This window comes from Mya arenaria, chromosome 13 (assembly GCF_026914265.1).
Source record: "Mya arenaria isolate MELC-2E11 chromosome 13, ASM2691426v1".
Lineage (NCBI taxonomy): Eukaryota > Metazoa > Mollusca > Bivalvia > Myida > Myidae > Mya > Mya arenaria.
Genome location: NC_069134.1, coordinates 16,441,652 through 16,469,217, shown reverse-complemented (window position 1 = coordinate 16,469,217; position 27,566 = coordinate 16,441,652). Strand labels below are relative to the sequence as shown.

General features: G+C 34.6%; 1 protein-coding gene across 1 annotated transcript; it reads left to right on the top strand.

The window, feature by feature from the left end:
- Positions 1–13,772: 13,772 nt before the first annotated feature.
- On the top strand, positions 13,773–26,440 carry LOC128212925 (THO complex subunit 1-like). The gene is made up of 19 exons (XM_052918329.1): positions 13,773–13,828; positions 15,037–15,110; positions 15,487–15,547; positions 15,784–15,850; positions 16,423–16,541; positions 16,721–16,769; positions 17,474–17,569; positions 18,051–18,136; positions 18,401–18,468; positions 18,710–18,818; positions 19,409–19,543; positions 20,056–20,156; positions 20,788–21,006; positions 22,868–22,999; positions 23,883–23,966; positions 24,158–24,305; positions 24,895–25,062; positions 25,629–25,751; positions 26,075–26,440. The coding sequence occupies exons 1-19, from the start codon at positions 13,778–13,780 to the stop codon at positions 26,171–26,173; spliced, it is 1,989 nt and encodes a 662-aa protein (XP_052774289.1). The 5' UTR covers positions 13,773–13,777; the 3' UTR covers positions 26,174–26,440.
- Positions 26,441–27,566: the final 1,126 nt, after the last annotated feature.

Here is a 27,566-nt window from a genome sequence, read left to right as displayed (position 1 = left end):
AAGCAGTAAACGGCAAATGTCTCCTTGTAGAGTCATTCCTGCCATTATGAACCGGTATCTACTTTGTAAAGTATTTTTAAAGGACATTGAATGTTTAATAACCAGTGTGTGTATACCACGTGATAAATTACGTCATACCTGCTGCGTCGGAAGGCAACATTTTGCTTGAAATGAAAACTTAATCAAAGATAACTTTTATTTTTCTACATTATGGTAAATTAAACCTTCGTTTTATTACCGAAGTTTGATAAAGGAATTAGTTTCATCAAACACTTCGAAAAACCTGTTTCCAAAATAATGTATTGACACTACTCCGTCAGACGGCCGTATTGTGATGAGGTTTGTCGAAGTGTTATAAAAAAATAAACTCAATCAAACTGGTCAAAGACCAAAGGTGGGGCTCCGTAAGCGGAAAAGACTGCGTTATTTTTCTTTTAAAATGGTGAAGAAATAGTGAAGTTATCATTGTTTTAAGTCTTCATTCAAAGCAAAATATTGCTTTTAGACATAGCATTTATGACGCAATTGATCACGTGGTATACACACACTGATATCTAGCGTGCGTTAGTTAAGTAATGAGATTTATCCGTAGAAGTGAATGCTTAATATTAGAAAAAAAGCGGAGTGAAGAAATATTGACATTTAGGGACGGGAGGCCCTGACAGCAAATGTGGCTGTTAAGAGCTGTGATAAGCAAGACGTCTTTGCTTTGAATGAAGACTTAAAACAATGATAACTTCACTATTTCTTCACCATTTTAAAAGAAAAATAACGCAGGTCTTGATCACCTTCATTGTAACTATCTTGTTGTTTTTTTACTTGTTTCGCCTTATTACAGTAACCTTGTTCAATGTCGAGGTTTCATAAATGTTTTTAGCCTTTGAAAGGGACTAAATCAATCTAGTTGTGTAGTTTTCTTGTAAAATATTCAATATGTATCCTCTATTTTATATAGCTTTAGGGAATTCTATCTTCTATGAAATTCAAAATTCAAAAATTACCAATTGAGATAATAAAGCTATTCTTGAATGGCTTTTTGAATACGTATCCAAAAACCGCCTTAAATTGTTATACAATAGCGAAATATTGCTTGAATGTATATTAGCAGTCCATTTTTTATACCAAACCAATCAGCTCATGTCCTCTAAGACATGCTAGCAAAGTAATCTGGAACTTCCATTGTGGGTTCTCCCACACATATAATTTTCCATTAGTAAATTACGGTTTTAAATTATACAGCTAATTCTTAGTTCCTTATTGCAACCATCAAATGCATCTTAATAGTTCAGTCCATTTTTCTTGATTGTTTTCTTAATCATTTCTACTTTTCATGATTTTGGAATGTTCATCTTCTGATATTTCGAATTTATTGCTAATGCATTTTCCATTAAGATTGTACACAACTGCTGTGGTAGGATCAGATTAAAGGAGTGCCTGCGCTCGATTCTGTCAAACAACAAGCTTTCCAGCACCTGAGCTTGAGGGTAGAACTCATTGTCTCTTTTATCGTTGATCACATTTAGCAATGTTCTTAAAGCATTCACATATTCCGCCAACTTTTTCCAGGCGATGGCCGTTTCCTTTAAGAACGTTGTGGTCCGCAATGAATAACTGAACGGCAAACAAACGTTTTCTCATTGCTTAAGCATTTGCCATTAAGCTTGTACATTGCTGATTTGTATACGAGGGCTCGCTGTCGTGGGATCAACTTTTAGCAGTGCCTGCGCTTCTGTCAAAGGGCAAGCTTTCCAGCACCTGAGATTGAGGTTGGAACTCTGCCCCACTCATCGTTGGTCACATGAAACAATGTTTTTTGACCTGTTCGGATGGATACACTGAATAAGTAGTTAAATAAATTCAGCGTTCGGACCTATTTTGATGGGTATTCAAACGTGCCCACATTAAATAGGTCCGGCTACAGCCTCCCAACCAGTAGTGTTGCAAAGTTGGGACATATGGATATGTTATTTTATTTCCTTCAAATAAGACTTTAGGCAAGGATAACTACTTTTTATTATATGGAAATCCCAAACACTAGGCAATGTTGTATTCTGTTTCTAATTTTACTTATTTTTTTGAAAAAAAATATTCTAAGGGTGCCCTGAAAGCGAACTTGCACTTAATGGGCAATTCAAGAACCTTGAATGGAGGTATTACCATAATCCAGCAATACATCTATCTTTAATAATTGAAAAGGAATAAATAAAAAATATAAAAAATATTAAAAAAAGGAAAATTGCATTTTCTTCTACACCATTTATTTACATTTTTGTTAAGATATATGCAAATCATTCTGTTTTCATTTTAATTAAACTTCACCATTTAGAACTAAAACATGAAGTGTGTGTTTACTTCAAATATTATCATTATACCAACGTATCTGTGAGAAATGTGCCTTTTTATCAGTTTCATCTTATGAACGCTTGTTTTCGGTAAATTAAATAACACCCCTGTTTATCATCTCACATTTGGAACACTTTCTTTCCATTCTAAATATCTAAACAACTAAGCTAAGGATACAATGAAAACGATTTATTGCAATCTAAAAACAGTATGTAAATGAAAATACAAATATGACTTGAAATGAAGTACTAACGAATCTACAATTCACGAATACTTAAAATAATAAATAGTTTTTTTTATGAACGAATCCCTTTCCAGTTGGCAAATACTAACATAGAATGGAACGTATACGTCCCAAGCCGCGCTTGACAGTTAATATTTTTGACTGTCGTCGATTGTCTCGCAAAAATGTAAGCTTAATGTGTGGAATCCAGCGTGTTCCTCCAGCCCGTGTCGGCATGACCTTACTGATATCGAGCGCATAAATGATCTGTTAGTCAAAATTAAACTTAAATAGTGTAAGAAAAAAATAAATGCAGGTTTAAAAAGCATTAAATTATGACTAAATAATGAGAATGATTATTCTATTTAAGCACATCCTTAAAGTTACACATCTGTCTGAGTACAAGTATATTAAAGGTTTCAAACTATAAAAAGATGGAGCAAGAGTGGTTTCAATACCGCTAATCCTTGTTTCAGTTTAGGGCTTTTCCTGTACAGATAGTACAAAGTAGAAATGTGATCAGCCTGTCATATGATTGAACCTTTTTCACAGTGTCTCCAAATGCCAACTCCATTCTGTCTCCAAATGCCAACTCCATTCTGTCTCCTAATGCATTCCATTCTGTCTCCAAATGCCAACTCCATTCTATGGGGCAGACAGTGGATTATCACGATGTTCGGATGTGACTTAGTCAGTAGTGCCGCAAGGCCAGATTTCATTCCAAAAATAATGCTGAACATTATGACTATTATATATGCTACATGTACATTAAAGTACATAAAATCAAACTTAAAAAACACACAATTATACTATAATTTAGGGGATAACAGTCTCGTGCATTTGCAGATAATTATGATGATAAACTTTACAGGCATAGTTAAGTACAAAAGCCGACCAACTTCTCAGAAAAAAAAACACTGAGATCGAGTGAAGTATTTACATATAGAATATGCTGATTAATGTCAGCGGAACTTCCAGACTCAGCAACTCAAATGTTTAGGTACTGGTCCCTCACATTTCCATTCGAACATGAACGGATGAGACTCATTCATAGTCGTCACATGTAAAGGATATTAAATACACACAAATAAAGCTTATACATGTATCTAATCTTAGTTTTTAAACTAAATTACAAAATTGCAAACTATGTTTCATTTCTATTATCATATACATGGCATAACTTATCATGTATTCCGACATGCAAACTGCTAATACTTAACACATCGCCATTATCTGTTGTGTACCTATTATTAAAAAGCAGTGATCTAAGTTTTTTTAACCGTGAAATCTGCACAGCCATCAATGGTGAAAGAGAGCATTTTCGATTCTGGTCATTTAAAGCATATAGTATGTTTAATCAACATCAAAAGTACACCATGACTGTGTTGGTGTTTTAATGGACACTTTTAAATTGTATTATTTAACGGTTTAAAAAAATGGATGACTAAAATTTGTAAAATGTGAAACACGGTCATGTGATGTAAAACGCCACTGCTTGGTTTATGTTTCATAAGTCGTGGATTACTCATATCGTTTACTTGTATGAAAATGGATATATTGGTACCTATAGTGTGGGTTAAACGAAGAAAGATGTGTCAGATATAAGCATACTGTAAGGTAATATTTCGTTTACTTTGATATTGATATTATTTGTTATTTTTATCGCGAAATAGGGGCTTATTTTTGCCTAGCAGTTTTTCTTTTTAGGGAGAATCGTAATCTCCATTGAGTTTTTTCCTTGTTGTTGCTGCTACACCCGAAATTGTTCGAAGAATGCATGTCATAGCAAAGGAAGTTCCCATGGCAGCCGAAAGGGTAACTTTAAAATAATTCGTCTTAACTTCTAGCCAGACTGTCAAAAAGCTTTGTATTTTCAATATTTTAAAAATGAAAGTTTTAATGCCATGATGTAAAATTACTTGTTCCAGTTTAACGGAGTTCAGGACTCTGGAGTAAAGGACAACTTTACAAAACACTTCACTATAATTTCAGCTAATATTAAATGTTTGCTTTGCTTTGGGATAATCCGCTATTTACAGATAATATTAAATAGATATACCCTTCACAATTGCATCTTAATAAATCTATTACATCCCATTTAAAAGCATCCTATTTAGATCTGCAATTCTAAGTAAGAGAAGATATATTTAATATCAATCGTTATGATAAACGTGATGATTTTATTTTCAAAATAATAAAATACCCTTCTTTAGATGGATATGATCCTAGTTCACCATCATGTGGTGTTTTTTATTGCACAGTTGATAAGATTTGCTAGAACATGTACAGATGTCAAAACTTCCAGCTCTCGCATTAAACTAATGGCAAACTAACTACACTTTCAGTGCTTTACGAAGACTGTGTTATCTTTAAAACCGTTTTTGGCTGGCGAGGAATGTTCCAGCATGTTACGTCCCTTTCTTTAAATATTTTACATGGGTAATCATTTGGAAGAAAAGTTATACATGTCGATTTTATTTTAAAAAATATTTTAGCTCACCTGAGCACAAAGTATGAGCTGCTTATTTTTTTAGCTCACCTGTCACTTTGTGACAAGGTGAGCTTTTGTGATCGCCTTTTGTCCGGCGTCGTGCGTCGTCCGTCAACAATTTACTTAAAAGACATCTCCTCCTTAACCGCTGGGCCAATATTAATAAAACTTCATAGGGATGTCCCTTGGGTGGTCTTCTATCAAAGTTGTTCAAAGAATTCAATTCCATGCAGAACTCTGGTTGCCATGGCAACCAAAAGGAAAAACTTTCTCTATATGTTTATAGTGAAAACTTCAAAAATCATCTCCTCTGAACTTACGTGGCTTAGAGCTTAGATATTTGGCATGATTCATCGTCTATTGGACCTCTACAAAGTTTGTTCAAATATGGCCCTGGGGTCAAAATTGGCCACACCCCGGGGCTGATGGGTTTTCTCTATATGTGTTCTAGTGAAAACCTAAAAAATCTTCTCCGAACTCACAAAGACAAGTAACGTCTTAATTTAAACTGGATAACATATTTAGTACAAATTATCAACACGAGAAGGCGATGTGTCACGTGCAAGAACCATGTCCCTCAGTTCAAGGTCAAATGCCAAAATTTCTCATGTCCAGGCTAAAATTTCCTCATTTACAGATTTTAAAATAAATTTGCACAACTGATGAACATGAGAAGACGGTGTGTTGGGTGCAAGAACCCTGTTTATTAGTTAAAGGTCAAGGTCATTCTTCAAGGTCAAATGCCAAAATTTCTGGTGTCCTGGTTATATCTTCCTTATTTACCAACATATTTTGAAATAACTTTGCACAAATGATCAACATGAGAATGTGGTGTTTCGGGTGCAAGAACCATAACCATCAGTATGTCAAGGCCATGCTTCAAGGTCAAATGTCTATCAAAAACAGGTCAAGGTCATACTTCAAGGTCAATAAAACTTCCCTACTTAACCTTACTGTTAGAAGAAACAACGGGCTCGACATTGTTGGCGTTCCGCCGACATCCATCTAGTTCTTATTACAATTTTAATCATGCTATTTTATGTCTAAATCCATTCAGCTTGACAATACAAAACTAAGCAAAACTATCATACTTGCCCTTGCTTCAATGTCAACATTGTCATTTCATTCAAATAAATTTACTTTCAATGCCAACAAACCGTTCAGTAAGGCTTATGTAAAATCCAAACTTCTTTGCGTCATAAAATTAAAACAATGGTGGCTACTTTCATTCAGCAATGCAATATTTACATTATGTTCTTTTTGGTAACAGGCATAGGTAAAACCATATATAAAACTTTGCAATAAGTGGTCCAGTAAATCTATCTGATATGTAATGACTGCTGTAAACTCCTCATTATGCTTTTTTAATACTTACAGCATTCAATATTTCATACAAATAGGGCATTTGAAGAAATAATGTCATCTATATTATTTTGTTGCAGAAAGCTACTCATTGATTCAAGAATTAAACATATGTGTTACATGTATCATATTTCTGATGTAAAACATCATATTTCTATAACTGCATAAAAATACCAAAATGTGTGCAACTTACTCTACCGTTTTTTTTTTGCTTTTTGTTACGCTACAATAATTAACACATTTTTAAAAGATATGTTACTGCCAACACTTGTTATAATACTGAGTTCATTAATAAAAGCAATTAAACTAATTCTTGTTGTTCATTCACCAGACTCCATGTTATCATCACTGTTCAACATATCATCCTCTTACTTGATATACTCCATAAGTCCTAGCTTATTCCAGACTTCTAAAAAACCTTAACTACTTTGAACCATCCAGATTTCTTATCAAACCAATGTGCAATATATGGCAGGTGAGCAATTCAGGGCCATTTGGCCCTCTTGTTATATTTTTTCAATTATTTCGGAGTGAGGTCTTCAGGTAGTAATTCCGAGAGTGTTTGTTCTAGTTTTTTAATATTTGTTTTGGGACGGCTTTTTGAATGGGAATATTCTAAAGTGATAGCTCTAATTTTAATTTTTGACATTTCCCACCATTCACTGCAACTAGCATATGACGTTTTATTATGTTTCCATGATGACCAAAATGTTTTGATTAGAGAAGCATATTCTGTGTCGTTTAATAACCTTGTATTGTACATCCATAGTCCAGGTCCGCGAGCTTCATTTTCGGTATTTATTTTAATTTCAATTGTGTTGTGGTCTGTAAAAATACATAAATACATAAATTTTGCGTTTTCATTGAAACGTTTGATCGGAAACCTTTTTCCAAGTCTCGGTATGATGCTAGAAAACCCTACACTAGCCTTAGGCCATCTACTTTTAACAGACACGAGTGCATCAATGGCATTTTTAACAACCGTGTCTCGTTTATCATGTTTCAGGTCATTGGTACCTAAGTGAACAGCCACGGAGTACACATTGCTTGGTGCTTGACTACTGTTCAAAATACCTTCGATCTCATTTAGTTTCGATCCCGATAAGTTCAAAACATTGCCGTCTTTTATGTTAAGTCGGCACGTGTTTGAGTCACCAATCACTAGTTTTGATAGAGTCAGGATAACTGTGTAAGAGCACTGACTTCCGGTTTCGCAAGGCTCCGCCCGCTGGTAATATGTTCTTGTTGCCGGGTGAGGGGCTTTCCCATCCCCGATTGCCGCGGGTGACGGAGTCTATGTGACCCGCTGACGTGCACACTTCCGGTGTTGGCGTGAAGAGGTTGTCTGCAGCTGTGATGTTTGTGGGCCCGGTGTTGTCCGTAGATCGACAATCTGGTAGGGGGTTACCATCCCCGCCGGCGTTGGAGTTTGGCCTCTTTGATGTGTAAGAACCATCCTCCGATGAAGAGTCTCACTTCTCCGACTCTAAAGAGTCTCGACCCTCAATTATGTCTGCCATATAGTTCCCATAGAGTTCCCTTGGGCACCTCATCTGGACATGACCTTCCTCGCCACAGAAACGACTAAGTACATCACGAGGTAATTTTAGTAAAATTACCTCGTGATGTACTTGTCGTTTCTTTTATTTTACCATGGACAACACATAGAATGCGATGTACATACATTGAAAATGTTGCGAATACAATCAAACATTGACAAATACATGTTATACAAAACAAAAAGACTATATGATTTAACTATGAAGCAACTGCAACAATGGTGACAGAACATCTTAAAATAGCATTGTAAATATATTTAGACACTGTCTTTCATTTTCAAGCGCAAAAGCATTATGTTGAAAAAAATACCCCTTACGTGGAACTGCCCAAGCATATGGAAACAAATACTGAGAGTAGTATCGCTCACCCGATAATTTTTTCCGCCTTGCCAGATGAACTTTATCAATCCACGGTATTAACAATGTAGTATATATATATATATATATATATATATATATATATATATATATATATATATATATATATATATATATATATTAACTATACATCACAGACTTTATGATTTTTTTATGCAAAATACCAAAGACGCATCTAATTAGGTTCAAGTGTGAACATATTGTTTTTATCATAGTTCTAATGATGGTGAAGATAAGTTTAAACGTTCTATTAAGTGATGGAAATAAGATTGATATACCCTGGTAAAAGATCAAATCGAGAGAGAGCGCCATCTTGCCATAAACATGTACCCCACTGCCCGAATGGCAGTCATTTCGATTCTTAATGTCTGCGGAACAATTTGGGAGATATGTAGAAAATGTTCCATACGCGTATGCTCGATATCAATGCATACAATCGCCCGTTCGGAACTCCTCGGCCATTTTTATCGAAAACAACCTCGGATGTATTTGGACGGTTTACATACTCAACATGCAGTACGTATAAGTCCGCTGCAAGTAGATCGCGTAGTAATTTTATTTAGCAGTTAAACTATATGACTTAACTCTTGGGAATCCTAATTATGTTTGCAATAATACACTTCACTGGCAATCAGTTTAAACTTATATCAATAAATACAACTCTAAAACACTACATTTAATTAACAATATAATTAAAAAAATACGAACTGCTTCAACTGATGTACCGGCATACATCCGAGGTTGTTTTCGATAAAAATGGCCGAGGAGCTCCGAATGATAAGCGCCCCATGTCTGCCTATTTCAGTCATATCATTATTGCGGTATCTCCGAGACTGGTACCCTGCGTTTTGAACGAGGCGCTCTGTATGTTATGCCGGTTTTCAGCTGCATCAGGAAGGCCGAGTTATTAATCAAAATTCGTGTAATTATACGTACATCGTGTTTTTAAAAAATAATGATTGCATGTTTTTAAACACGGTTAAAACTTTGTAAAGAAAGTTAATATTGTTTTTGTAATTACTAATTACGTTCAAAAATAACACAAAACAAATTGATAAAGATGCAGTTTAACAGCTTATCCCCTTGGTGTGAGTTTATATTTAGAAAACGACAGCATGATTTTTAAATAAAAACAAACCTAGCAGACAGTTATTCGGATATAAGTTGTTACATCTAACGTAACGTTACGCAGTAACTTCCCTTTGATCAATTATATTAAAGCTTCCATACTTGTTGTTTTTTCTTTCTATATTTGCAAACATCAGGCGAAGACAAACATAGTTTGAATTATATTTGTTTAAGCAAAGACTTGATAAGTGATATGTTTCCGTGTGCAATGAATAAAGAATGATATCGTTTAAAACAGTTAAATAAAGAACGTGCAGCTGTTAAAAAAAGATGGTTCTGAATTATGAAATATTGAAACGTCTTTAAGACCAGAGACGTAATTTATTTATAGAGAAGCGACTAGTAGACAACATTTTCGGCGTTCAGGTGTTACCGATATGGTTGACTCCAGAGCTCTTAATCCCATTTGAACATATGTTTTAAAGCTTTTACCTTTGCTTATACGTCATAGTTTTCCCAACGTCAGGCGATGGCAGATATATTGTAAATAAAACGTAAAAATAGTAAAAGCCACGACTTGATTCTATCAAAAACAGAAGTATATGTATTTGATTGTGAATGATTCCGTCAAAAGTACGATCATATTTTACTGTAAATATTAGTTGCATGTAGCCTTGAATAACTTTTGTATTGTTTCAACGTTTGCAACAAATGAATAAATAATACTGTCAAAACGCATTTAACTGTAATATTAAAATTAACAGATAAATAAGAAAACAGTTATATCACGTAAATAAAAAGTCTTAATTCATGAGTCAAGATAACATGCGCGTGTCTGCAATGACTTGAATATTGCGAAAAAATGAAATATACATATGGCAATATACACATTGACTGGATGAGAGTAGTCACGTGTTTTTATGTAGTATGAAACCGATAAAATAATACTTTAAAAACGTATCGCAAAATATCGTGATACGGATCTAGCGTATCGCAATATACATGCTATCTTAGATTTTCTTTTGCTTATCATAAGTCGTTTAAACATATCTTAATTTGGCCATGATATTTTACCTTGGTAGTTTAAGCGTTAGTGTCTATATTAACTACAGCATACTGAATGGTATTCGTTTTCAATTACATTAGCGCTACAGCATTTGCATAGTCTATTTTCTCTCGCGATACCGCTATATCTTCCGAGTTCAATTTCTAACTTGTGAGCAGATAACCTAATGGAGGAAAGTTGTTTGCGTAAAATATCATTTTCAGTTTTATCAAGATATTCTTCGTACTCAAAATATGTTTTCAATGAACAATATGTACTAGTATCTAATTTAATCATGCTTTTTTCGACCCGCGCCAGTCTTGGATAAACTGGTCCCGGAGTCTAGCTTTTAACATCGGAAAGTATTCGATATCTACATCAAAGTTATCAATAAGAAAATTTAATCCTAAATTAATTATAATATACTTCATCTTAGTCGCCCAGCCAGGGCCTTTAATAATATTACACTGATTTAGATGCATATATTTCATTGGAGAGTCCCCGTTTTCATAATCTTTAACCAGAATTTGATTGCCAATTCCTTGCAAATGCAAGATAATGGTTTTTCTCCAAATTCACCATAAACATTATTGTTAGAATTTGTTTTTTGTAGATGCTTAAAAATCGAATTCGCGGTTTATCAACTTCTTTAAAATTATAAACTCCCCAATGTTCTGATCCGTATACAAGATTGGAACAATCATAGTACTGAACAACGCTAACTTGGTCTTAACATCCAATTTGACAACGCTCGGCGCATGGTAAATTTGCAGATTTAGCATCGCAGTTTCGATTGTTGTTGTTTTTTTCTTCAAAATATGAAAATCCACAAATATTAGAAACTATGAAATTGTCCTTTATGGAAAAAACCACGAAATTTCCAGCACACGGATATCTAAATGATTTCACAGTATATTAACGTTCTAAATAACTGACCATCACCGTCACAGGAAAGCGTTCTGTATATCGTTATAGAAGCTGATAACGACTGCGCAGCAACTATGTATTCCGCTAAGAAACAATAAATAATAAGACTTAAACAGTAACACTAAACAATATATCCAGGAACCATTCTCGTACGCCAGAGTGATGATGACATGCGTTAGATTGTTCATTACCAAACCTTTGATGAATGAGAATGATCCAGGACGTAATTTCCAAATGTATAATGTCTCAAGTTGGCAACTGGCGTTACGTTAATTACACTTTAGTTGATGTTCAGGTAGCAAGAAATTATGTCATGATTTAAGAGTTACTGAATTACCAGCCTTTATTTCAAATTGAATAACCTTAGTAAGTGGTAAAAAGAAATCATCAATATAAAAAGTGATCTCTTAAACATAAGAATCATTTAATAAAAACAAAATATAAAACGTTTGTGATTGATAAAATGAACTGTGTTTTTATTTCAGAAACAAGATACTAGTGTCTCTGATGTAAGGAATATAAATGAAGTTCGTCGTTTACTGGTTGAGCAAGAGTGCAGCAACATGGGAACACCTCAAAATAAAAACTATTTGGTCGGAAATTTCCTCGGACGCGAATGGTTTGACAAACATCATAGAATACTTTACTGCGGTATAGCTAAAGTTTCATCGTCGTTTTGGAAACAAGTATTGACATTGCTTGGTAAGAGTGAAATATATACATCGCCGTATGAAATCAAAACAGCAAGAACGGTGGGAGTATTATCTCGAATACAGTACTATACAGAACAGAATGGTATGGATAACGCATCGGAAGTCAATGTAACAACAGCATTTATGTTTGTAAGGAATCCTTACACACGACTTTACTCGGGGTATGTCGACAAGATATACACACCAATCTTCGGAATGTTTCAAGTTAATGGGCGCGAAGCGGCAATGACTGTACGAAATGGTAGCAAGGATTTCAAATACACATACGATATCACTTTTCGGGAGTTTGTGCAATATATTATAAAACGTTTTAATGATAACAAACCAATCAACGGCCATTTTCAACCGATGAGTGAGCATTGCGACGCATGCGCAATTCCCTACACATTCATTGGTCATCTGGAAACGTTAGAAGATGACGCCAAATACTTGATGAGTAAGTGGAGGAATGAGTTTCCTGACGTCAAATTCAAATTTGGTGATTTTGAAAAGGAATCTGCAATTAACAATGTGCGATATCTGGTTGAAAGATTATTTCAGACCAAAAAAAAACTTGACGATAAAAGTTTCTCAATGTACAATCTGTACGTTCGAATTTGGTGTAATCTGCAAGTTAGAGGGTACATGTATATCTCAAAACGAAGCAGATTTCCATTTTCGAAAACTGGAATATCGACCTTGACCAAAGAAAGGTGCATGGCTACATTAATAGACGAACTTGGACACAGGAAAGATATATCAGCCATATAATAATTAAGATACACTGACATCTGACCATTGTCTGAAATATAATAATTAATATTAACTTTGTCTTTTTTAGCAAACACAATACAAAACACATATCATTAGTATTCATTAAGATACACTGACATCTGACCATTGCTTCTTACCTTGACTCCGTAAGCGTAGCCCAAACTGGAAATGAGGACCTTTGATCCCCGCTGACTACCGCCATCTATTACGGTCCAAGTGATGCCGCGGTCCTCCAAGATAGTCTCCGTCAGGGCCCCATAGTGAGACTGTTCCACTACTGGGACGACCTCGGTGACGTTCCGGCCATTAACCAAAGACATAAGTTGGACTAATAAAATCATCTGGAACATAGTTCTTTAATTTATACATTTGAACTTGATTTACTCTATTTTGAGTATATTATTAAAGATGTCACACATACATAGTATGAATATATCTACTCCGGTTGGATAATGATGATTGAAGTTTTACAGGGCAAATTACACCATTTCGGACGTGCCTACTCATTGTAACCTTTCATTATTTCTTTTTATTAATGGGATTCGAACATGGTTAGTAAAATGCACTTTTTATGGATTTTTATTTGTTCCGAAAAAGTGTGCCAAATCATTTGGAGTGCAAGTTTTAAAACTAAGTGGTTTGCGATTTTGAAAACAAGCTGAACAGGCTATCTTCCATTAATGTCAAACCCCTACTGAGGACCTAGACATTTGAGCGTCAAGCTGCAAGAAAGATAGTAAAGGTTGTGAAAGAAATGCTGGATCATCTTTTTATTGTTTACATTTTCACCACATTGTTTGAACTCCTCTACCAGATTTGGCAACTTTTTCCTAAAGTTCTATGAAAAAGATAGGAAATGTATTTAGTAGTCTCTGACCTACAACCGAGTGCGGTATATTAATTCGTGAAAAAGAAATGGCGACTCCGGCGATCTTCGATTTTTGCGAAGCTCGAAAAACGTTTAATGTAAGTGTAATCCGTGTTGTTTTCTTAATTGTTTTAATATCCTAAACCTTCGTGGTTTCATTTATGTCTTGCATAGCTGTATTACATTAAACTCTCCACTGAATTGTAACTGGCTATCCGAAAATAATTACAGTATTTGGACCATAGTTTAAGTTTCGGATAAAATTCTGTATTAAACGATGAATGGCTGTTTTTCATTTCTTTTATAGTTTTAAGACTTCAAAGACATATTCTTTAATTGTTTAATGCCTGTATGCTGATCATGATTTGCATTTTTTTTTATTGTCAAGGACTTTCTATCTTTTAGCTAGCGTAGAAATTGTTGTTTTTCTTGATCAAATTCAGCCTTATGCTATGCACTCAATAGGGTGAACATTTACAAAATGTAAGCAAAATGATTTGTTTCGTATACCTGTTGCAATGCAGCTCATAAACTGCAAGTGGGGAACCAAACAGCTATAGTGCAGATCGAAGTAAACAAAACTAATCTGGCTTACAAAAACTCTTTTAGAAGAATCTAGACAATATCAGTGAAAAAAAATCGATAAGGCACAGGCAAACCAAACTGTAGAAGACATTGACACCGAAATTTAATGAACAACAACAGACAACGCTGTAATTTGATAAAAACAAAAGCGAAAAAGGCACAAGCTGCAAGTGAGCGTGTGAATATCTTGCATGTTTGTATTTTCAATGGGATTTTATGCGAAAAATAGCAAAAATCCCTGCTAGAATTATCCCTGGGCATGTATAAAAACAGTTTGCTGTTACACATGTTCCCGGGCCCTCAAAAATTACTAAATGACTGTGATAACCAATTGAATTCTTATATTGATTGAATTTCTTTCTCTATTACTAAATGGTATTAGAAAAATCTACATATGCACCTTCAAAAGCAATGATGATATTTTAACAGTGGAATGTGTTCCGTTTTACCAACTTCATTAAGAGTTTACCTAAGTTTTATCCTATTCTGAAGGCTCCTGTGACATGTTTTATTTCTTTACCTCTTGTTCCTTACGAACAAGTTACTTACCCTAAACAACCATGCTGGCCTTGACCACTGTTAATAAAGTAAATGATAACAAAGTTTGATTTCATCCAAGCAGAAGGTTTGTACATGTATTAATTATACAATCGCTATATTATTTCTACCCCCAGAAATGAAGGTTTTGATTTATAAACTGGCAATTTTATCATTCTTGTAGCAAGTAGTTCATAGTGTGGCAGAAGAAAACTCACTGGACCCTTACAAAGAATTCATCCAGGATTTTGCAGCTAGGTACAAAATATATTGCCGTTCGATTTGAAATAAGAATTGTACAAATGAACATGATTTTATTCCAGTTCCACAAAAAGTTTATTGAGCATTATAAGCATTTAAAGCAGACTAATCATCTATAACATTTTTTAATTATGAGGGAAACAAGACTTTATATAGAAAAAGGTTTGTTTGTTGTCCTGCAATTTTGTTTTGTTTGTTATAAAAATGTTTGTATTAAAATGTCTAATGTAAAACCCGGCTATTTTATAGCATTTTTTAACAGGTTTGATAAAACCTATGTTGTAACAATGTTCATGACTTCTGTATTTTACAAATTTAATGCATTTGGATTAGCTTATAGATAAGTTAAAAGTATAATAATTGTTTTTTAAAGTGAAAGTGAGAAAAGAGTGGCCGCAGACCAGGCGTTCAGAGATGTTCTTCATGAGCTCTGTGTAAGCAAACAAATAAAATCAAATGATTAGAATGTTATGAATATTTGGAATATTGAAATACATACAATATGACTACATGTAAGAAATGATTTAATACTAGCAAGAAATAAAAAAGCACTGGTTGTTTTTGCTACTGTGTTCTTCAAAACTTCATTGGTCTTAAAGTTTGTATGATTAACTTGTATAAAATAATGATGTACAGATGTGAAGTAGGATATTTTTTTGCTCCACTTCAGGTGCTAAGTGATGGTTGTGAGGTGTACAAGAACTTTATCTGCCAGTCCATAGAGGCAGCTCAGTCAGGTACCAACATAGGCCTATTCTCTTGTTTTATGCTTTATTTATTAATTTCTTGTCAATCATAAATAATTGGATTATTGTGTGCATACTTCGGCATATGAAACTGGAATATTGTAGTATGAAATGCATACAAACTAAGATTCACACATGTGCATGTAATTTGCTTAAAAGATAAGAAAGTTATACTAAGTAGTCACATTTAGTCGATCGAGTGGTATTCAGCTTGTGGTATATGGATATGAAACAAACTTACTAGAAGTTGTTATAATAGATGCCCAAACACAGATTGATCTCTATGGTACAAAAGTGCATATTTTTGATAGGGGAAAACAACAGTTAGTGTGTAAAAAATGGTAAAACCTGCTTTTTGTCACATTTAAGCCACAAAAATCTGAAATAGCACTTTTACAATGAAACAAAACTTTGTACTTCGAGTTTAAGTATGATTTCATTAAAATGGCAACCTTGACGCTGGCATTATATGCATACTTTTCAGAGAAATTTGTTTGACAAGTCCCAAATTGTGGAATAAGCTCTCAAGTGCTCAAAATAATTCTTAGTTATGCATGTTTCAGATCTGATCTCCACCTCAGTGCCTTTTCTGCTGCTCACAGACGCGTTTGATGTGATGCCCCTGGACCAGTGTGAGGTGTTGTTTAACCTTGTCGAGGATAAAGTCCGCGTATGGAAGTCGGTATGTGACGATTCTGCTGCAAGTTGTTGTTGTTGGCTAAGAATTAAGAAACTGCATTAAAATGGACCAATACTTGAATAAGCCTTTTTAGTCAATTTTATTATACTATTAAAATGAAATCATACATTTATAGTACTTATTATCAAGTTATATTTACGTAAACTATGTTTTTGTTTCAGTCTGCATTTTATGTTACTGGGAAGAACTTTCTGTTACGAATGTGCAATGGTAAGTTTCCTGAAGTAGGGTTTTAGTGAAAAAGTTATGAAATGGTGCAACCTGTCCTTTTTTGGAAACACCCATCTGCCCTCATGGAGATTAGCATGCACCCATTTGTCTTTATAAAATTAAAAGCTTAGACTGTCAAATACTTCTTTTGTTCTTATTATAACTTGTAGTAAGATAATAATTACATACAAACTTTACATATTTGGCTGTTTAAACCTAATGTTACTTCAGTTATACACAAATCATTTTATTTTGTCAAATTCATAATGTTCTATATAACCTGAACAAATTTGCCATTTAGTCCCTTAGTGACACACCCCTCTTCTGAAGCACCTGTCCTTTTTAAAACCTGGCTAAAACCCTACCTGACGTGTTAACTTTGCAGAAATGTTTTAAAGTCTTTGCTCAAGTTGGATGTAACTCCTATTTCTATGTTATCTTACATTTGTCTCGCACTGACATTGTAAATGTATTCTTAGAGACATGTTTACGTTGTTCATATTTCAAATAATAATTTTTTTACCTCATGATTAATTGAACAGACATCTTTTTTTATTGTGTTTATGTATATGTATACTTCATGTTCATTTTGTTAACCCTGGGTTCATATAAATGTGTTATGTGGGCTTTATAATGTTTCTGCCATACTTTTATGATAAAAGAATAAGTAGAGTCACTTACACAAGTGTTGTTCTCTGTTTCAGACTTGCTGCGTCGGCTGTCCAAGTCCCAGAACACAGTGTTCTGTGGCCGTATACAGCTCTTCCTGTCACGCTTGTTCCCACTGGCTGAAAAATCAGGTGAAATTACACTTTAAGTGTGTCTGTGTTTTGAAAAAACAAAAGTCGTGGTATTTTGATAGCCTTGGTTTCAACATCAGCAGCGATGGCATTGTCATGCAAATACTAAACCATAACAAAACATTTTTAAGATATTCAAATTAAACATTGACAAAGACGATACGCACATGTACAGCATTGCTCCTAGCTCTAGTATTATTTATTGTTGAGTTATGCCTCTTGTTGTACTGGGAAAAAACAAGAGAGGAGCGATGGCATTTGCTCGGTGGCGCTTTGTTGTACATCACAACTACAAACCTTGAATATCAACATCTCATTGACAACAAGAGCCTTTCAATGTACTGAAAGTGGCATTCATTTAGACAAAAGAAACAGCTGGTAAATTTTAAATCCCTTTCAGACAGATTTATATAATTTGAACTTTTGCATTTATTTAAACTTTTGCATTTCTTGGCTCTAAATTTAAATATTTTATTTGTAGCGCTGAATCTCATGAGCCAGTTTAACATAGAGAATGTGACCTTGTATAATCAGGCCAAGTCAGAGCAATCAAATAGCCCTGAAAAGGTAGGCTAGAAAATGTTGTTGGAATACTTGTTATTATACTGCAATAGACAGATACATGTAAGTTCAGAGCTCCGATATTAAGTGTTAAGTGGTGATTGCTCTTTGATTGATTTAAAACTTCAAGCTCAATAATTTCTAGTTACTGTATCTTTACAATGCATGATTTACAGGTTGAAGTTATTATGATGGTCCTAATGTCGAAATTCCCTCTAAAACTGGACATAATTGGACAAATTATATTTTGAATACTCCTCCATATTACAGAAGGAGGGTGAGGGTGATGTGAAGACTGAGTCTATGGAGGTGGAGGATGGAGAGGCAGACAAACCCAAGTATGTGAACAGAAACATCAGAGCTTCTCCTGCCTGTTAAAGATTAAAGTTTTACATAGCCTCAATTATTAACATATCAAGCCCTTAAATATCTAAGGATTTGAGATTGTTGATTAAACTCTTAATTTTGATCTTTCGACATCACTGTCTTCATCACACCTGTACTTTGTTTTAACAAAAAGTGCTACTGGTATTTGCAATGTTTCTAAGTTGCGTATCACTTATTTGATTGTCTTCACAGAGAAGTGCCTATAGACTACAACCTGTATAGGAAGTTCTGGTCACTACAAGATTACTTCAGGAAACCCAGCCAGTGCTATGAGAAGAAGTTCTGGTCCGTCTTTGTTTCAGTATGTACCACTTTAGGCTGTATTGGATTTGTTTTATATTTACATGTTTCTTAAACTAAAGGGAAATCAAATTAACGAGTGTCCATAAAATTCTTGTTAGACCATGAAATTCAATTGAATACTAAACAAGTGTAAGAAATAATATGAAAAAATAACTTGTGACTAATATTTCAAATCAAATGTTTTGTTTCATATGTAGTTCAACACGAACAAGTATAAAAGTTGAAAATTTGATTGCAAGATACTTTCGTTTATAATATGCCCTCAAAGAGTATAAAGTGAGATACAAAATGATACAATACATTTCATGACAAAGCTTGACTTATCTATGTCCAGTTAGTGTAGTGGTTAGAGAGCTGGCAACTCACCTATGAGTTGTAGGTTCAATTCCTGACATGAGCCCTGGTGTGGTTTGTGTTCACCAAGCTGTGCGAGAGGGTTTCCTACAGGTACTGGGCTGTTGTTTATTAGGCCCTAGCATTATGCTACATTCTTTTGTAACATTATGCCAATGACTGGGATATTTCAAATGTTGTTAGACCTTTTTTCACAATTGTACAATGAGTCAGTTGTATTTTTCTTACTTTCAGAATGCAGAGGCTGTATTTGCAGCATTTTCAAGCTCCAAGCTTGATGATCTCAAATCCTCCAAGAAAACTCCAAGTCTGAGAATGGGGACATTAGAACCGGACAGCTTCTTTGCCAAATATTTAACCAGTGAAAAAGTAGGTTTCATAAACCTTGGATCCTCATTGTCTCGCCACTTCTTGCCACATGACATAGTTTAAATACCTGCTGTAATGTACACCTTTGGCCATATAACAGAAGCATTTTATCTTAAATTCAACAATATTCTAAGCTGTTTTATTCCACCGGTAGAAAGTGTTTTGCTTATTATTTGAAAACACCATTTTAAAGCATATAAAGCTTTCTCACACTGAAATATCTAAAGATGTAGTTTTTTTACACTTAAGATATAATATTTAAAAAATCTTAAGATGGTAATGAAATACAGACCTAGGACAAATACCTATGTTGTTTATTGGGGAAGATGATTAAGACGTCTGTCTTGTTTTTCTACCTATATTTACCATGTAAAGCATTGGATCAGACCCATGGTGAGAATTTTCTTAATAAATCTCTACTAAGGCCTTTTCATGAATAATAATATATGCATTACAAGATTTTATTTACCATTTACCAGTTTATAACTAGTACATGTTTATGGTATTTTCAGTTGCTGGACCTACAGTTAAATGACAGTAATTTCCGGCGCTATGTTCTTCTACAGTTCCTCATCATTTTCCAGTATCTGAGAGCCTCTGTCAAGTTCAAGACGTTAGTATTATTCTGTCTATGTGAAGTTTTGAAATTTATTCAGACTCAGAAACAATGTACTGTTGGGGAAACTCTTCTTGTCAGAAGAATTCTACATTTGTTAATGCATCCCTTTTCTCAGAATTCATTTATTCATAAAAATAACCACTCCAAATTGTAATATTAGGTGCCATGCTTGTCATATTATTGAAAGCCAACTAGTATTGTAAGGTTTTGGTGGATGCTTCAAATAGAACACTGTTCAATATCTTTAAAATGAGCTGTTTTAATATGCTAAGCTACTGAATGTTCCACGTACAAAAACTAAAACATATGGTGAAAGGAGATTTGATAAATGTGCAGCCAATCTTTGGAACAGCCTGCCAGTAGAAATTAAACACATTGACTCCCTGACAGTTTTCAAAAAGGCTTTAAAAACTCACCTATTTAAATTGGCGTATCAGTGAAATGATGTGGACTTTTTAACCTTTTAATTCGCGTGTGCAGCGCTTAGAGACTTGTTTTATAATGCGCTATACAAATATTTACATTCATTCAAATATTTACATTCATTCAATATCTGTTACAGACAGAGATATGAGAATAATCTTATGAAAATATTTATAAGCTTTATTTCCACGCTATTCTCCAGGCCAGCCCAGAGTCTTACGGATGATCAGAGTGGATGGATGAAGGCCCAGACAGAGGCAATCTACCAGCTGATCCGGGAAACACCGCCGGACGGGGAGAAGTTTGCCCGCACTGTAGAACACATGCTGGAGAGGGAGGAACACTGGAACCAATGGAAGAATGACGGGTGTCCAGACTTTGAGAAGAAACCAGAGGAGGGGGACTCAAAAAAATCTCGCAGGTGATACGGGCATACCATCCTGTAATTAAATAAACTGAATTAGCTTTGACCTCCCATGCTTCTTGAAAGACAAAATTTAGATTTTGAGTGTAAAAAAATTTCTAAAGTCAACTGACTGTCACGACAACTAAGATCGAATGACGAAAACCGCGTAACAATTTACCCAGGAAATTTCATTAGCAAGAATGAACAGCCAATCATTTCGATGAAAATCAATGTAAGAATTAACTGCATCAAACCCAAATGAGACAAAGTGAAAATAGATATGTAAATCCTGATGCACCAAAGAGAAAGTAAAAGTCGCAAAGTTTAATTAATTATTTTATATTTAAAATATGCCAATAAAATATAACATGGAATATAAATGTGTATAGGCTTTAAATGTTTTGTCCTAAAAACTGTTATTTAATATTCCACATTCCCTCTAGCTTACAATCATGTCCTACTTTTTCTCAAGAAATGATACTGATACTGGGTAACTATATATATATATATATATATATATATATATATATATATATATATATATATATATATATATATATATATATATATATATATATATTCTTTTGTCAAAATGTAGTTGTGCTTGCTCAAGCGCAGTAAGATCTCTAATTTTGTCTCAGGTGTGCCATACTTCAAAACAAAAAATTATTAGTTACAAGTGTCATACATTTTAAGAAAATGTAAAGTGTTACCTTCCCTAATATGTATGTGAAATGCTATTCATCAATTACAAAATTTAAGTTATATTTCCATATTACCCGTAACTTTAAAAACAAAAACAAAACAAAAATCAAGATTTTTTCATGGGTGTGTGAGAGGTTTTTAGGAGATTTAATATTATTTGACATAGATTTTAACATGTGAATATCAAACTGAATCACCAAATATGACAAATGATGACAGTCATTTGTGTGAAATACATTTAATTTATGCAGTGTTTGTTAAGACATTTATAAATAAATTGCTCGACTTTTAACCTCACCTATCCCGTCTTTGTTCCGCTGCCCCTTGAATTTTAAGGACTCGAATAAAATGTTGAACTCTGTATTTGTGTATCATTTCAGTACTGTCCCCCAACCGCGTGTATTCATTTTGACAGTGTCAATGTATATCATTCACATGTAAAAAAGGAGAATTGTTACAATTTTGTTCATGGTTCATCTAGAAAAACATGTATTTGTTCCTTATGCAAAAAGAAAGAGCATAACACATACATATTCAATAGTGAAACAGTCATCTATGAAATATAACAAATGAAATGTTAACCCTCCGCCCCTATTTAAAAAAGATGTGGATGAAAATCTAGCAATTAATTTATATTGGCCTTTGTGGCAATGCGCTTCAAGCAACAGGATAAAAATACTCACCCCTAATTTTTCGTTACAAAATTAAAATAAAATTGACAGCTTTGTTAAAAATGTGGTAATGAATGGTTCAAGACTTCCATTCAAGAATATGATAGTCATTTTCCCTAAAAACAAGCAATGACTGCCCTTTTATTACGTAGAGCAATCAACAGATGTTAGACGAAATGAGGTGCTGGCTCTTCTTCATTTCATTCAGCACTCAAACAATTGAGATTCTGCAAAGAAAACATTAATACTCACAAGCATTCAGAACAAACGTAAACAGAAAGAGCCTGTGTAACACCGCCATTTCATAGCCATGATAATGTTAATTTATTTTTTTGGGTTAGTTAACATGTCTCAACTAACAAACTACTGAATGACATTGACATCATACATCGATGTCATGAATCCAAAGCATGGTACCCCTTCAATCTTAACGTTGTGTTATTGTTGTTTTCAATTCATGAAAAAGGGTTTTGATGTACATGCACTTTGTTACTCTTTAGGCCAAAGCGTCGTCGGGTGGGTGATGACCTGCAGATCACGGGCGGGAAGGTGGTGAAGATGGGCAACCCTGAGCTGACCAAACTGTGGAACCTTCACCCTAGCAACATGGAGGCATGCAAGGCAGAGGACAGGTGAGGCAATGACAGTTATGAGTAAGAATGTTTTAAACCAATTGAGGACAGATGAAGTAATGCATGCGTAGGGAGACATGGAGCAACATGGAGGTCTGCAAGGCTGAAGGCAGGTTAGGCACTCGACAATAATAGTGTGAGGAAAGGTGAGGTACTTAAAACATAGTGTTAGGACAGGTGAAGCCCCTGACAGTTCTAGTGTAAGGACAGCTGAGGCTTGACAGTTCTAGTGTGACGACCATTTAGGCACTAATGAGGTTCTCAACCATTCTATTGGGAGGACAGGTGAGGCACTTGACATTTATTTAAGTGTGAGGACAGGTGAAGCTTTCCACAGTTTTAGTGTGAGGACAGGTGAGGCAATTGACGGTTCTAGTTTAAAGAGAGGTGAAGCCTAGTTTGAGGACTGGTGATGCACTCAACCTCTTTTGTGTGAGGGGAGGCAAGGCTTTTTGCAGTATTTGTGTGAATATAGGTTAAGCACTCAACAATTTTAGTATGTGGACAGGTAAGGCACACAACAGTTCTAGTGTGAGTAATGGTGAAACACTCAACAGTTCTAGTGTGAGCACTTGAATTACCTAAGAATTAGTTAGAATGTACACTCAACAATTCTGCCGTGAAGACTGGTGAGGCACTACACAGTTCTAGTGTGAGGACAGGTAAGACACTCAACAGTTCTAGTGTGAGTAATCGTGAAGCACTCAACAGTTCTAGTGTGAGGACTGGTGAAACACTCACAGTTCTAGTGTGAGGACTGGTGAGAATGGATATGCAACATGTGGCTTACAATGATAGGTCAGGAGCCATTAAATGTAAGACTCTCAAAGAAAACAAACTAAGTAGCTATTGCTTTACTTTTCCCCTTTCTTTTCTATGATAGGATGTTCCTGCCAACACTGGAGGAGTTTTTCCAGGAGGCCATAGAACAGAATGACCCAGTAAACTTGGTGGAGGAGGAGTACAGGTGAGAGCAGTGTCTTCATAGTCACTTCAAAGTTCAACTTCATGGTATTAGGGTTCTGAAACAAACTTGTTTTTATCCGCATGCAGTTTGGTACATGTCTTCCAACTAAGTGATTAGAATATTATAAAAATCATATTATATGTATATTAATGGTAACGAAACAAATGAGTAAGACAAACCTACCATTTCAGGTCGACAAATGACCAGACATTCCAGTGGAAGGCATTACGGCTGTTGGCTCGCAGATCACCTCTGTTCTTCACAAACTCAGCAACCCCGGCCCTAGAGTTGAAGGTCTACCTCAATGCCATGCTTGGAAAACTTGCCAAACAGATGCCGGTAGGGTAGAAATGGTTTAATTCAAAGATTTGTTTTTAGATAGTTTCTGATTTTAATGTATCATGAAAAGGTGGATACACATGAGGTAACTGTAATGTGGTATTTTACTTTTTGCCAATTGAGGCAGTTTCTTTCCTTCTGTGATTAAAAGTAGAAAATGATAAATTGTATGCCCTCTATGCAAAATCTTGTGGCATTTTTACCAAAAAATATCTTAATGTGTATTGCATATCTATGTTTAAAAGTAAAGGCAACTTTTTATAGGAACTTAATTTACTCATTTAATATTAACAGAATTACTTGAATCTGAATCCAAATGTAAGTAGTTCATTTGGATACTTATATAGGAATTCCATTTAGGGATCATCAGATAAATGTTATGTTCTTGTTTTTATATCATCTGATAGTTAAGAACGAGTCTGGATTTTAACATAGCATTGGTGTAATCATCAGTGTCATAATTGATTTATTAAACTTGAATTGAAAAGTGTTAACATCAGCTGGATTCTGTGGTTTTACAGACACTGCTGGTGATTGTAAAGTTTCTCGGTAAAGCAATGATCTTGTAAATGAATTCATCTCATGACAGCGTGAGGGCAGTGAGGAGATGAAGACGGGAGTGGAGGATGAAGAAGAGATTAAGGAAGGTGAAGAGGAGGCACATAACTCCACCCAGCCTGTAGAGGAAACTGAACCTGAACCTGAACACAGGGATATAGTCCTCAACAAACACATCATACGCAGCGTAGCTGACAAGGTGAGGGATTGTTTTTGTTTTATGAAAACAAATTTCTTCACTTTCTGTCTGAGGTTTGAAATTCCACCTTCAAAAACAGTCATAAGCATTGGATAGTGTGTCTGCAGACCAAAATGCAAATGTTGTTTTGCCAATAGGTAAAGATAGAGTACTCTGATCTAGAATTTAATATTATTGTTAGGTAAATTGTTCTAGTAATATCTATGCCTATTGATTTACAGGTCAGTATGTCAAAGGTGAAGGTCACAGTACTGCATTAACTTTGACTGAGGATTATCTACATGTAGCTCATGTTTTGTAGTATTTTACGGTTTTGTTTAACCTGTAAAAGAGTCCATATGAAAGTGATATCAAGTGATGGGTCAATATCTCAATTTTGTAACAGTGATGACCTTGTCTCAGAGTAGTGACTTACAGGTACATGATGTACTGCAAGATTGCTATAAATGATGGAACATTAGTTACTATTAGTTATAAGTTAATTTTTACCTTAGAACTTAAGAATTTTAGTTGTTTTATCCATGGCAGATTTTTGTTTTTATTTTCCTACTTATTCTATTTCACAGATTGGGGGTGACTGGAAGAAGGTAGCGGTGGAGTTGAGGATCCCTGATGAGGACATAACGTTTTTTGATAGTGAGGGTGGGAGCGGGGCTGATCTCGCCAACAGGGTCATCACCATCTGGATGGTATGTGAACCCCAGAATACTGAGAACCATGATGCTTTATGGAGTTGTGCTCTATGATCAAAACTTAGACTAAGAAAAGTAAATTCTTAAATATTGTAAATAATCTTTGGATATAATTATCTTTTACAAAAGATGTGTAAATAATTGTAAAACATTGTATTTGCAATATTTATGGCCAGTTTTAACATTATTATAAATATGTTATGTGTGTTTGTTTGATATTGATCATAACAGTGATCACAGTGTCATCGTATTTATATAATATTTAATGCTTTGTATTTATTATAAAACCATAATTACTGTTTCCTATATAATATTTCCAGGAGAGTGACCCAGAGAAAAACACAGCAGAGTCCCTGAGGCTTGCCCTGAAGGAGGTTGGGCTGTCAGAGGTGGCGGACACGCTGGCTGTGCCCAGCTGAGAAAGGTTCTGGGTGAAAAAACAGGAACTTGATATGCCTGATTCAGTCAGTGGATGTGTTGGATTTGGGATAAGGACTCATTGCTTGGTGTTTAATGGGAAGTGATAAGTTGAGCGCTGATGAGATGTTTAAGATTGGAGATTGAACAAAGTAAAAAAGGAAAGAAACATAAATATTGTTAACAGTTTATTTAGTGATAAGCATGTTTTGCATATGATGTCATTGACTATGGTATTTCTAAATGTTTAATAAAAGCTGAAGTACCAATTTGTTGTTGTTTTATTGGACACAGATGTTAAGTAATGTAAATCACTGTATATAGGACGCTATCATAGACAGGAGGCAGGAAAAAAATATGATAAAAATGAGGAGTAAAAACTTAATACCAAACATTTTTGTTGATAACCTGGTTAATAATATGTTCACCTCCATTTGTAACCTTGACCTTTAAATGGGCAGCTCTAAATTTGGATGTACATTATCTGGATACAGGTCGAAATGCTAAAGAGCAAGACAAACACTATCGTCTATGTATAACACATACCTCCTTCACTGTGTACATAGGCAACTTGTATTCTGCAAGATCATATTGAGGGTGAACATTTCAAGTGCTTTTAAGATATGGAATGGTTTAAATACCTGGTATGTTATTGACAGACTTAAATAAGTTCTCAAACTGTTCGAAAAATTCCTGATGCCTAATTTTCTTAAACTTAATTCAAACACTTTGGAGTGAATTGAAATATCCTTAAGAATCAGAAATTGGACTTTATCAGAATATAAGCGTACTTGATATAGGAAGCTATATAATTTTTGTTTATTTCCACAATATAAAAATAAGTTTATACATGTATAAGTATGTCCGTTGTTGTTTATGAAAAAAATTGTCATATAATTGTTGTTATTGTCTTGCACAAAATTCAATCTTCGTCATTATTCAGCAACAATAAATAGTATAAACATGAAACCTGGGACACAAAATTGCATTAACAATTTTCATATGCCCGCATATAGAATCCCATTACTTTGGCAAAATCTGTTTTAGCTCATCTGTTTTTTAGGGCTATTCCATTCAAACATATAACCCCCCCCCCCTGGGAAGGCACTTTTAAATTATACAACCCCCCTACAGAAGCAAATTAATCATTTCAGTGTCCAATTTAACAAAAAGACTACCACCCATATACATGTACTAAGAAAATAATTGCCTTCCCCCATGAGCTAGATGTTTTACTGGAAATGCCCTCAGATAAAATGTATTGTCATAGCCCAGCATGTGTTGTCTGTGTTCTTAAACTCGAACCTTGCTCATAACTGAAAAATGTTTAAGATATTAAAATGAAGCTTGGTTCACATGTTCCCAGAGGCAATACCCACATGTGTAGCAAAGACA